This window comes from Mercenaria mercenaria, chromosome 2, assembly GCF_021730395.1.
Source record: "Mercenaria mercenaria strain notata chromosome 2, MADL_Memer_1, whole genome shotgun sequence".
Lineage (NCBI taxonomy): Eukaryota > Metazoa > Mollusca > Bivalvia > Venerida > Veneridae > Mercenaria > Mercenaria mercenaria.
The window spans coordinates 105,543,048-105,556,105 of record NC_069362.1 but is presented as its reverse complement, the minus strand read 5'-3'; the positions used below and the strand labels follow the sequence as shown (position 1 = coordinate 105,556,105).

General features: G+C 34.7%; 1 protein-coding gene across 4 annotated transcripts in view; it reads right to left on the bottom strand.

Moving 5' to 3' along the window:
- The window catches only part of LOC123564807 (Golgi-specific brefeldin A-resistance guanine nucleotide exchange factor 1-like), a 76,395-nt gene that overhangs the window by 48,037 nt on the left and 15,300 nt on the right, over positions 1 to 13,058 (bottom strand). For all 4 annotated transcript variants that reach the window (XM_053537429.1, XM_053537431.1, XM_053537432.1 and 1 more), the window contains exons 2-6: positions 12,399 to 12,572; positions 8,425 to 8,556; positions 1,915 to 2,033; positions 932 to 1,040; positions 229 to 338 (exon numbers count right to left, since the gene is read on the bottom strand). In XM_053537429.1, the coding sequence (XP_053393404.1) occupies positions 229 to 338; positions 932 to 1,040; positions 1,915 to 2,033; positions 8,425 to 8,556; positions 12,399 to 12,567 (639 nt within the window). In that variant the 5' untranslated portion in view covers positions 12,568 to 12,572. The remainder of the gene's footprint in view (positions 1 to 228; positions 339 to 931; positions 1,041 to 1,914; positions 2,034 to 8,424; positions 8,557 to 12,398; positions 12,573 to 13,058) is intronic.

Genomic DNA, 13,058 nt, shown 5'->3' with positions numbered 1-13,058 from the left:
TCAGTCTAGCGGTCACTGTGACCTTACATTTGATCTACTGACCCCTAAAACCATTGGGGTCATCCACTAACCACATGCAATCATTCTATGAAGTTTGACCATTCCTCTCGTTATTGACTGGAAACCAAATGATCTACGAAGGGACCAACTTACAGACCAACAAGCGGACAATGAGTAAAACAATATGCCCCCCTTTCCTCTGAAGGGGTAACAAAAATTAATTATTACCTTTTTCATATTTGCTGTCCATTTTGGATCCTCTTTAAATTGTGGCAATCTAGTAAACAGTAACTGAACCATATCCATTAATGTATGCTCTGCTGACTTCCTTAGTAACTCTGAAATTGTGAGTAAAATTAATATTATATACATTTATACATATATACAAAGGTTGGTCACTGTAAACAGTCTTTACTGTATCAATGAGAACCCTCGTTAATAAAAAGGTGGATCAAAGAGTAGTTTTTTTATGACTATGTTTCTTTTCACCATCGTGAATTCTTAGCAGTACAAGAATAAAATTAACAGCTACAGTCTACCAAATAATGTAAAGTCAACCGAAGTACAGTATCAATGGCCTTTTGCCTACATGAGGGATAGCCAAAAACTTCCACCAGATAATACAAGGGGTGTTCAATAAATAACTGAAAATTGCTGTCGTTTCTTCACATATTGTCAAAAATCGATGAAACTGTTATATAAAGTAGATAAGGGAAGATTCTTTTGACATGTCAAAATTTTCTTTTCTTTGGACAGGTAAGTAATTGTAAGGGCTACCAGGTATTACTCTAGGTTTTCCAGAAAAATGATGTTAAGCCGTCACATTCGAATTATCAAATGTCACTCATTATGTGCAGAACTACCTTAATTTACTCATCAAGCAAAGAAATTGCCAACGATACTGTGATAAACACACTGTATAACATCTTACCACTAAGTCTCATCTCGAAGCAGATTCTGAAGCATGACTGCATTATTTCACACACCGACTCGTTGGTGAGGAGAACTCCTGCTGGACACAATAGAAGTGTTCGCAAAACCTGAACAGAAAAAACACATGAAAGATCAAACGTCATATATATTATATGTAATAATTAATAGATTTATGGGTGGCCAGATAGTACAATGGTTACAGACTTGGGAGGTTTTGAGTTCAAATCCCATTCCAGGCACTGGAAATTCTGAGTGGAAATTCTGAGATGCTCTTTCACCTGACTAAGAGGCCAATATTGGCTCTTCCCAGGATCCCTTGCATCTGAATCTGTCCCTCCAACTTATCTGCATCTGTCAGATAGCTGCAAGTACCTAGTAGATATTTGTATCTTACTGTCATGATAGTTATAGACTGTTTTGTAGAAACAGGAAATACATTTTTCACTCAATTTCAACAGTCTTTCTCTTATTACAGATTAAATGCTTTTTTATGTGTCTTTTATAATGATAATGTCTCTGAAATGTAAACAGAAACAGCTCACTTATTCATACAGAAATGAGCTGCGCCATGAGAAAACCAACATAGTGGCTTTGCGACCAGCATGGATCCAGACCAGCCTGCGCATCCGCACAGTCTGGTCAGGATCCATGCTGTTCGCCTTCAAAGCCTAATGCATTTGAGAAACCGCTAGCGAACAGCATGGATCCTGACCAGACTGTGCGGATGCGCAGGCTGGTCTGGATCCATGCTGGTCGCAAAGCCACTGTGTTGGTTTTCTTATGGCATGGCTCAAATATGCTATAATATCAAATAATTTTGCAGTAAAGCTACATGCAATAAATTCAGCAAGAATAATGATATTTTCATTAGTTGACTTTGGTTGGCTTACTTATAGCAGATTCAGTATATTTTACCAATGATTTCACACCTCTGTTTTGAAATTTCTAAAATTAATACACTAAAGCTACCATTATGCTTACATGGAGTATCTTCATTAGTACGACCTCGTCAGAGCCCGGGTCGGTCCCGACAAACCTGGCATGGGTAACAGCATCAGCAATATTCTCTATGGCAGGACACGCTTCTTCACAACTAGGGTCTGAAAATATATATCAATCAGGGTTTACACTTATACATACAAGTTTCTTTTCAATGGATTTGTTGACAAATGAATTGTAACTTTCTTCACATATTTCTTTTTCTCAGCACATGCTAAATAACTACTAAAATGTATTACCATGGTGAAGTAATTTTAATGTTAGATTGTGTAATAAAAAGACCAACAATTTCTTTAGTGTTTGTTTTTCCATTCAACTACATATATGATTATGTTAACAAAAGGAAAACATAAAGTGAATGGTATTTATGTAAAACAGAGCCATATATGAATACTAAAATTAACATCTAAATGACTGTCTCTTGTGAAAAAATACTAAGATGTATGTAAATGAATTTCATTTACACAGAATTTAACAAGCATGTGCATAACATTAGTAAAAACAAATACTGTAAAACCTGGTAAATAAGCGTATACTATATAATATTTAAAACTTGAAAAGAATTGTCTGCAAGCATGCATGAATTTTACAATGAATTGTTGTCACCGTATTAACTTAATATATACATGTTTTCGGGAAAGAGTTTCTAAAAAAGCTTATTAGCTTTCTACTCGATCCCTAGTTTTTGTAAATATGTATTGTAATTATATGCTATTTGATTAATAAATATTGTTTAAACCAAGCGTATACGCTTATAATAATTTTAGTGACACTTTTATGCGCATATTTTTGATAAGCGCTTATATTTAAGCCAAAACTATGCGCTTATATTTGATATGCACTTAAGGACAAGCCGTGTGCGCCTATTTTTGATATATTGAGACTATTGACAGTGCTTACCTTGGTTGAGAAAACGAAAGTAAAACATGGTCATGGACGTGCGCAGTGAACTACCTCCTTTTATTGCATACATTATTATTAGGTTATTTAACATTGTTCTGTACAATACGGTGATATATTTGGACGAGTACCCAGCTGAGAAAACCATATTGGACGAGCTGCTAGGCGAGTTCAATATGGTTTTCTCAGCTGGGTACGAGTCCAAATATATCTCGTATTGTACAGTACAATGTTAAATAACCTTTTTATTCTATATCTATTTTATCTTCCTATAATAATAGTTTAAATTAAAAATGTTTCACTGAATATTGTATTCCTGCCTTTTCTAGTATTTTCCCAGCCTGGTATGAGTGCAAATATATATTATACAGAACAATGTTAGACCTTAAATAACCTTTTTATTCTATATTTATTTCACTTCATACGTAATATACGTAATTCATTGAATGTTGTTTTTTCTGCGTATCATCATTAAAAAACGTATATGGTGCAACCTCCCTACAACAGCCATTTGGCGATTTGGGTGGTAATAATACTTGGCTGAGATATTATGCCCACAAACATTGTCAGCAAGTTTGGTGAAGACCGGATGAAAACTGTTCGACTTAAAAGAGCGGACAAGGCTAAATTCCCCGTTTTTCGAGTAATTCAAGGACTATAATCAAAGAGTGCCTGGTACAATTTGGCTGGTTATCGAAATTGGCCGAGATGTAATGCCCACAAACATTGTCAGCAAGTTTGGTGAAGAGCCGACGAAAACTGAATTATAGAGCAGACATGTTTTGGATGCTGACCGCCCGTCCGCTGCCATTCATAATCTTCTCCATTTTGTTTCTTAACCGTTGAACAAAAAATGCTAAGGTAGCTATTCAGATAGTCAGGGGTGATACCAATTTTTAGGTTTCGTCCGGAATGGCTTCTTTTAGCGACTTTTCAAATATTCCAACATCTGATGATCCTTTTTACTGTATTGCTAAGTTTTTGATTATTAACGAAAGTTTTAATATCTAAATCAGATAGCATTGTTATCCCTTGAATCGTTTTTATGTGTTGTAAACAAAAAAAAAACACTCTCAAATTAAATCCAGATTTCAAGACGCATAATCAAACTCTGTACACAGAGCGCCTACTTCATCCGATTTACATTCGGAACATTTTCACGCGTTTTGGGCTTTATCGTATGTTTAACATGGGACTGTTGAACCGTCCAAATACAGAAAATACAGGATTTTTTGTACGCGCGTGCGTCCAAATACAGAAAATACAGGATTTTTGTACGCACGTGCATCCAAATACCGTAATATATTGTACGGTCACGTGTTGCAAATGAACGTTCGCGATTGGATAGATAAAATAGGTATAGAATAATAAGACATAATGAAAGCATAATGAATACATAATTTACAAATAATGTTTAATCTCTTGGACCATTCAATTATTGTTCAACACTAAGATTGTAGCATTTTATCTACATGTATATTCTTTTCACAGATTTACAAAAGAATGACAAACTGTTATGACAAGGCAAACAACTTATCTGTTATTCAAACTTTTACTTTCATTTACTGAAATCATTTTCTATTCAAAAAGCATGATTATCATAAACAATTATCGTTTTATCAGACAATAGATGTTAAAATCTTTTAACACCTATTGGCTATTTAACAGGTAAGAACACTTGTCGCCTGTATTTATAATAAACAATTATCACGGTATACAACCGTTAATTACGTCTTTGTGCTGCATCTGTTGTTTGTTTACCAGTAATCGGATATGCGCCTACTTTCGAGACAAAATTATGGTAAGGGCATGACATGTGCTTATTATCCCATACGGAATATGGGTAAGGCCGTATGCGCTTACTTTTGATATGCCCTTATATTCGAATTTGCGTTTATTTACTAGATTCTACAGTATGCTTTTTAGCTGGATATCTAGCTGTTGTATACACAGGGTTCTAGCCAGGCTATTATCGCCTGTCGTGTGCAACATGCCTTCAGGCTTAGAGTTGTATATTCAACATCCCTTATTTCCCCCGTCATCCCTTAATTGCCAAAGCGACATGTCTTAAAGGCATTCCAATAAGTACCTCGATTAATCCGATAGTGTATTCGAAAGTTTACCACGTGCTCACCTGATAGTTCAGGTAAAGCGATATCAGTTAAGATATACGATAAACCAATGACAGCTTCCTATGTAGAAACGTGTGACGTAAATTTCATCGTAGCTCTGCCTTTAAATCATCTTGTGATGTGTACATGAAGGTGTTTTAAGATTTTTTATGTAATCAGAAATGACAGATGACTTTCAACAATTATTGTCCGAATGTTTTTCGCAATCTAGAAAAGACAATGGGACGTACTTAGTCAAAAATTGTGCAACACGTTAAAATGATTTTGAACAATTCTCGGCGTAATATTAATGTTTTTCACATGTATGGATTGTGTTTTCTCGGGTAGAATATCGAAAAGACAATGCCAGAATTAATGTTTTCTGTTGTCACTTTCAAAATAGAACTTGTAGAGAAAAGTTTGAAATATTGTGGATGTATTACTTAATTACTGATAATGTCTGGAAATAAACGTAAATCAGAGTGGGACATTGTTAAATTATGAACTGTTTCAAGAAGGAGGAGAACAGTGTTAGTGACTCAGTAGTAATAGAGGAGAGGGAGACAGTGAGATGTGAAAAGCTAGACGAATCTGTGAATGACATTCTTCCTGGACCAGGTACACCTGAGAAAACGGTCACAAATTCAGAATCCCACCCAGCCACGCCGGATGACCTAAGGAAATCAGGCATTGATCCAAAATGGAAACAAGCGTTTCCCTGGATGACAGTCTCAGAGAACGGTAATTTAAATCATTTTTAAGTAATCCCAAAAATACTGAACGGTCTATTGAATGTATCATATCATATGTATCAAGCGATCTGTGAACGTATTTAAAAAAAGTGCAAACTATCAGTTGTTGAACAAATTATAAGAAGACCACATTTTATATTTCAAATCCGATTCCTTTGGGGAAAAAATATTGGACATGCATACTTAGAAAATAGGGAGGAAGAGCTGATGACTTACTAGAAATTAAGTTGTCATGGCTTTACACACAGGGCTATATTTTATGTGTTTGTGTCTTTTTTTTAGATATAAGTTCTTGAATTAATTAAAAAAACATTTAGATCTCTTATCATAGCAGTGACAGATCCCTTTGGCTATGCAAAAAACAAAATTGTTTTAAATTCTTTATTTCAGGCCAAGGTATGTTGTGTTCAGTATGTGTAAAGCACCAGAGAAGGCCAAAGAAGTGTACTTTAATAAAGGCGATCATCTTAAACTTTAGTAAATCATAAAGACTCAGACTCACATAAGAAAGCAGTGGTATTTGACGTTGCAGAAGCAAAAACAGGGGGTGGGATCGAGGCTTGTTTTGCGAGGGAAGAAAACATGTGAACCCTTGAGGTAACGACAGCATCTATGACACTGCTTTACTTTTCTTGATGGAGGAAATTCCCCACACCACCAAACACAAACCTTTAGTTGATGTAGCTAAGACATTAGGAGTGGATGTTCTAAATAGTCTGGAGAAGGGGGATAACGCCAAGTACACAAAATTGATAAGTTTACGTTGTCATTCAGCAAATAAATTCCACAGTAATAGAAGACTGAAACTTTAATGTGCAGTGCTAAAATTGTGTTGTTGTAAGTAAAATAAATATTGAACATTTTCAGAAACTTAAAATGGATAAGTTTACATTGTCATTCAGCAAATAAACTCCAGAGGATTTTTTTAATGACACATTATCTCTATTTGTTCTTGTTGAGCATGTAATATGATGCTTATTAAACACTGAAAATAACACTGTGTTTTTCACTCTGAAATGCACCAGAATGCACCAAAATGAGTTGTAGTAATACAAAATTTTCTGGGGGTGGCCCCCCCCCACCAGGAGTGGGTATCCATCCCGCACCCACCCCTTTGTCGTCGGCGCTCTTTTCAAAAATACCCATCAGCAACATGCCTTCAAAAAATCCTGGCTAGAACCCTGATACGTAAGTGTTGAATCTCATTAAAATCTGTATTACGGATGCATGTTCCTCTGAACACTTGTGTTATACTAGTATGTCATCTTTAATGAGAAATGTGTAGATGACTGTTGAGTGTTGAACACATGCAAAAAAGGTACACATTTAACAGCCTTATTTGATATCTAACTCAAACTAATATGAATTATGCAATTAAAATACATATAAATCCCCATTCGATTTAAGTGGTACACAACAAAGCAATAGAACACCTTTTGTTGCCTTTTTAAGCTGGGACTAGATATTTTTTCTGGATGTTAAATTATAAATTATGTGAGTAGTAACTTGCCCCATACATTCTTACTGAAATTTTAGCCTTTGAAGTTCAGAGAAATACTGCTGATATTCTAAATCAAGTCCACGGTTCTACAAAGCACAAATATATCCTCTGTTCAGTGACATAGTCACTTATCTTTCATCTCAGCAGAAAAAATACATGCAACATGCACAAAACAAGTTTAGTTAAACACTCGATTAAGTCTCAACAATTCTGCAGCTAAATAACTTACATAAATACAAACAAAACAAGAGCTGTCCGTAAGACAGCACACTCAGCTTTTCTCAGTGCTTGACTCTGAATTCGAGATTTACTGGTAAAAACTTTAACAAAAAAATTCTAGGTTAAAAAGGGGCATTACTCTGTCAAAATTCAAATCAGAGTTATGAGGATTGTTTCTACTGGTGTAGACATTGATAGTAAATAACTATTTTAAGTTTCAAGTCAAAAACTTTGATAGTAACAGAGATATTTGACTTTATCAAAAACTTTAACAAAAAAATTCTAAGTTTTTGATAGTAACAGAGATATAACTTTAACAAAAAAAAAAATCTAAGTTAAAAAGGTGCATAACTCTGTCAAAATTCAAATCAGAGTGATGGGGATTGTTTCTCCTGGTGTAGACTTTGATAGTAACTAACTATTTTAAGTTTCAAGTCAAAAGCTTTGATACTAACAGGGATATTTGACTTTTTTAAAAACTTTAAGCAACAGCGATGGCGACACTGGGGCAAGTGCAATAGCTCTGCTTTTTCTTCAAAAAGTCTAGCTAAAAATGAGGAGAACTTTGACTTATGAAATGGCTGTGATCAGCTGCCACTAAAATACGAAACATTTTTAACTATAAAAGGTCTGGAACAATATTTAGCTCCTAGACTTTTCATAAGTTAGTGAAGTATTAGAAATGTGTCAATGTGACCCAGGTGCTCCCTTAAAATAGCACTGCAGTCTATCCAAAAATAGATGAAATAACTAAATACAAATTTATAGCAATTATAGGCCATTCAAAAAGCTCTTTCTTTACAAATATGTACCGGTACACAGCATAGGTGAACATCTACGAAAGTATATATCAATTTCACCAAATAATGAAGGAAATGTTAAATATACAAAATGATTTCATGTGTACTGGCATTAAAGGGCAGGTTTACTCTTCAACTGGACAGAACATAAAAGTCTGAATTTGAAAATATCTATGACTGCATTCTCAAAGAAATGTGATGATACTGACCTACAAGTCCATAAGACAGGAACTTATTGACAGAGGTAAGTGCTAGTCCGGTGATAGGTCCAGTGGTATCTTCTGAACGTATTACTTCCAGAAATGGTCCAAGAAATGCATTAGGTTCAATTTCACTGAGTTCTGAAAATAATTAAAATTTTTGGTACATACTGCATATCAATAAATCTACTATAAAGTGTTATAAAATATTTTGTTTCCAAGTTTGAAATAAACTCTTACAAAAACTATCTTAGAAACAACAATCACTGCGACTTTAGAATATTTTTTCACTCCCAGTGTTTTGTAGCAAATCACTACTGTACAAATAATAAAACATTATTACAGCTCTAGCTGGTACACAAGCATAACAATAGCTGTCCTTTCAAAAGTAGTACAACTCATTTTCATTAAAGCACATACTTTATTTTCATACTGTTAGTGTGAAGAGCTTAGGCCTAAATTAAAATTTTGTTTGTTTGCCGCTTCCGCCCGACCCACAAGAAATGCGCCGGTCCAAAAAAATTTTTGACCAAAAAAGTATGATCTTTTTTTTTTATTTCTGTTCATTAAATATTCTTTTTGTCATGTATCTTCTCGTTGAATTTGCAGTCTGGATCATGCTTTAAATAGCAATGAGAGCGTCGTTGATCGCCGAAAGAATGATGTCAATCAAGATGTCCCGACGTAATGTAATTGTGCCACCGATTATTTACTGTATCTCGCACACGCATAGATGTCGATAATATCCGCGGAGACCGATTAATTCTTCCATTTCTCCCGCCATGTATCCAACTGGCACGTGGCGTTTTAATGCACTAACCTAGAACTCATGAATATTCCGTGTGTTTCCGTAATTAATTTTTTAGTGAATGAATTAAATAACGATAATCATTTAATTTATTAATTAATATCGCATGCGCAGATCCATCCCTTTTGTTGTAAGAAGAAGTCCTCTGTGTTACCATAACATTTCGTATTTCACGATGGGAAAATTGTCACGCATTAATATCATGATTTTCGTTCAATTTCGTGAAAAACTACCCTACTACTCAACATTAATATTATTTTTCATGCCAAAATGCTATAAAAATATTTTATACTTCTTTGTTCATGCATAATAGTTCCGCAAAACCGTTCTACGAAATGTCAATAGTAAAATTTTCGCGAGTAGGACAAGTGTTTTATTCAATAAACGGACATTTAAAAAAAACGGTCACCTGTACACGAAAAAAGATACAGGTAATATGGATACAATTACATTACATAGAATTAGTATTAATGGTCTGAGCAGAATTCGAACCCATGCTGACGTGCGTAAAAGCTGGAGAGCTTACCACTACGCCAGCGTGCCATTGATAGACAAATTTATATAGACATTTTCGGACAATAATTTCATATACTTGTAATGGTTTTGCATATGCACCAAAAGTGAACAGGGAAAAGAAATAGAATGCATTGCAGCTAACGAGAGTTGCAGAATGAAAACGAAGCTGAAACGAAAACGTGCTTGAATTGAGAACAAATTGTCTGTATGGAGATTACTTTTCCTTAAAACGAGTCGAATTTTTCTTTGCCCATACAAATACAATGTAGTAAAACAATTGTACAGAATCCTTGTGATTCGCATGTTTATAAATCACATGTACCCATTTCATTATCCGGCGGCGACGTAGTGCCATTGTATCAGTAACATATCATCGACATCCATAGACACAGGAATTTCTTTCATATATTTGTGAGGGCACTAGCCCATTCCAAAACGTTTTTGTTTTTTTTTGAAGAAAATATATAAGTCGCTAGGAAACCTCGTATCATAATGATCCCTGACAGTCCTCTATTAAACAGTTTACTTACTGACTGCAGTTTTTACCCTCGTTTTCTTTGCAAAGGTATGGCACGAAATTGCTAGCCCAACATGTGTTTAAGCTGTTGCGCACGTGTTTTGTCTGTTTTTCTGCCGAATTGTTTGGTAAGATTACCAAAATCAAGGATCAATAAGGATATAAATCAGTGCAATGCTAATTCTAAAGATCGTGAACATCCTTTTTATTTGAATATTTACATAAAGAAAACATTATATTTCCATGAGCATTGAAAAAACATTAATTGAATTGCAGGGTGAACTCTGCTGTTAGTTTGTCGTCAGATTAAAGAAAATGATAAGTAGCCCTGCAACTTTTTTTTACTTTAAATCACCACTGACAAATTCAGCTGTTTTACGATGTTGTAAAAAAAAGATGAGACTTGCGAAATACTTGTTATCGTTTCCAAAGCATATCTGTCTTAATAACTGTTAGTCCGGCTTTAAGTACAAATGTCGTATGTAACCAAAATGATCACAGTGTGTTATTTTCTCATTTTATCATTTTTAAAAGTGTTTGAAAACATGTTTACTAAAACATGTACTGCGTGATATCATTATTCTAAAAACTCGTGACTAATTTTCGATAAATCGTGGTCAAAAAAATGGCAAGCCTTGTTGGCGTCGGGACATGCCGATGATACATGTACGTTTTAAAATAAAAATGCCCTTGACTAAACAGGATTTTTCCAAAACCGTATTGCTAGATCCATATATATCGTCTAAGTATACATTTTTGTAGGTAGACTTTCCGAATATTTGGTTGAATGTGGGCGCAAGTTGTAAAGAGCCAGTCTTAACGAATGAAAACGCGTAAATATCGGCCCATTTTATACGTCAGAATGGATTTCCAATTGGAACGGGAAGCAGACGTTTCTTAAATTATTTTGGCGGGAAATCTGCACGTGTCTTCCATGATGTTCTTTGGTATTGTCCACGAGTTTACAGAAAATTTAGTATTTGCGTTATAAATTTGTATTAAATATCGGACCATCTTATACGCCATAATGGATTTCCAAATGAAACGGGAAGCTGACGTTTCTTCAATTATTTTGGTGGGAAAACTGCACGTGCCTTCCATGATGGCCGCGTGTTTACAGAAAATTTAGTGTAATGCGTTATATTTTCGTGTCAGCAGTCGTGTTCAAATTTTATGGAATGGTAAACAAAATGTTCACGATCTACAACCAAATGTAGGTACTTTGCCGGCCAATTAATTACTTTAATTAAGAACTCCAGTGAGACAGAATAATGTTGGCGGTGTTTTTTTCTGTGGGATGTATCATGGATGTTCTCCGGACCGTTTAGGTAGGGATTGGCCCAATCATCCGGGACGGTTTGCATGCTGTGATGCATTTCGCAGACATCATACCGTTTAATTCTGTCTGTTCAAAATGTAAGATATCTTCTGTTCTATTCTGCTCTGACCTGTGTCTTTGATAGGTCAGTTAATGTTTTATGATATTGTATTTTTGTTTCATGTTTTGATCTGCCTACCTTCCAATTTAAAATGCTTGGTATCTTATTACCGTAATGTAATTTTAATTTCTTCTATAATAGTTCAATTCCCATTTTTTTATTGAACATTATATAAATGTTTTTATGTAAAGTACTTTTGAACGTATTTTTATATGAAAAGAGTGCTATATAAATGTGGTATATAATAATAATAATAAAAAAAAAAATGAAAATACATGCTTCAGAGCTTGAATCTATTTCGTTTCTGTAGGCCAGCGGCCGTTTCTGAAATGGTTTAGTATATATTTTTCATTCGAGTTCTTAATATTTCATTGATGTGTTGAGCATCCAAAAAGAAAGGATGTTAATGTTTAAACAGCAACAGGCTGATAATGACGATTCTTTCACTTATTTCTTATTTTGAAAAAAAAAAAAAATTACCGACCTACCGACCTAGTCCTTGAAGTACTGGGTCGGAAGCGGCAAACGAACATATTTTTAAGGGTGGCCTTACAGGTTCACTTTCAGGTCAACAATAATTTCAAGGCAAATAAAAACGTGGACCTCTGATATGACAGAATGTACTTATACAATCTGTGTACAGGTGAATCTATGGAGGTAACTCAAGTCCCAAACTGGAACTGTCAAGAGTGATCACACTTACCAGTAATGGTATTGAGTACATCTTTCAGCTGCGAAAAGCTACTGAACAGTGGATCGCCGTCGTCATCTCGCTGAGAATGAGAACTCCATCTGGAAGTTCTTCTCATGGCTGTAACAACCAGGGAGATTTCTCCCTGGATGATATAGATACCATTGCTGGGAGAAGTCATGCCCTCTGGATAAAAAAAATATATGTTACCATATTTATATATATAAACTAAGTGCTGTTTGACTGTCCTTAAGAACAATATATATCAAAAGGCTGCATTTTAACAGCCAGTTATGTTAAATTAGTGCAGTGTTACTTGCGGAGAACAGGTTTGTACTGGTACAGAATCCAGGAATACTAATTAGGTTAACTGCCTGTCATTACATAACTCAAATACTGTTTGAAAAACGGCGTTAAACCCAAAACAAACAAACAAAATTACAGCAGTGTTTTTTTTTATGGCCAATCCCAATGGCAAAATGAAATAGTATGTTTTTTTTCCCAATTTCAAAGCTAAAATTCCCAAAGTTAAATTTATGTCTTTTTTTAACCTTTACAAACAAGACTGAACCCTTAGACATTTGAAACACATTAGACAGTTTGCTAACATAATGCTTAATGATAAATTATGGCAATTTGTTTCTTAAATGTGACATTTTAATAAACAAGAGC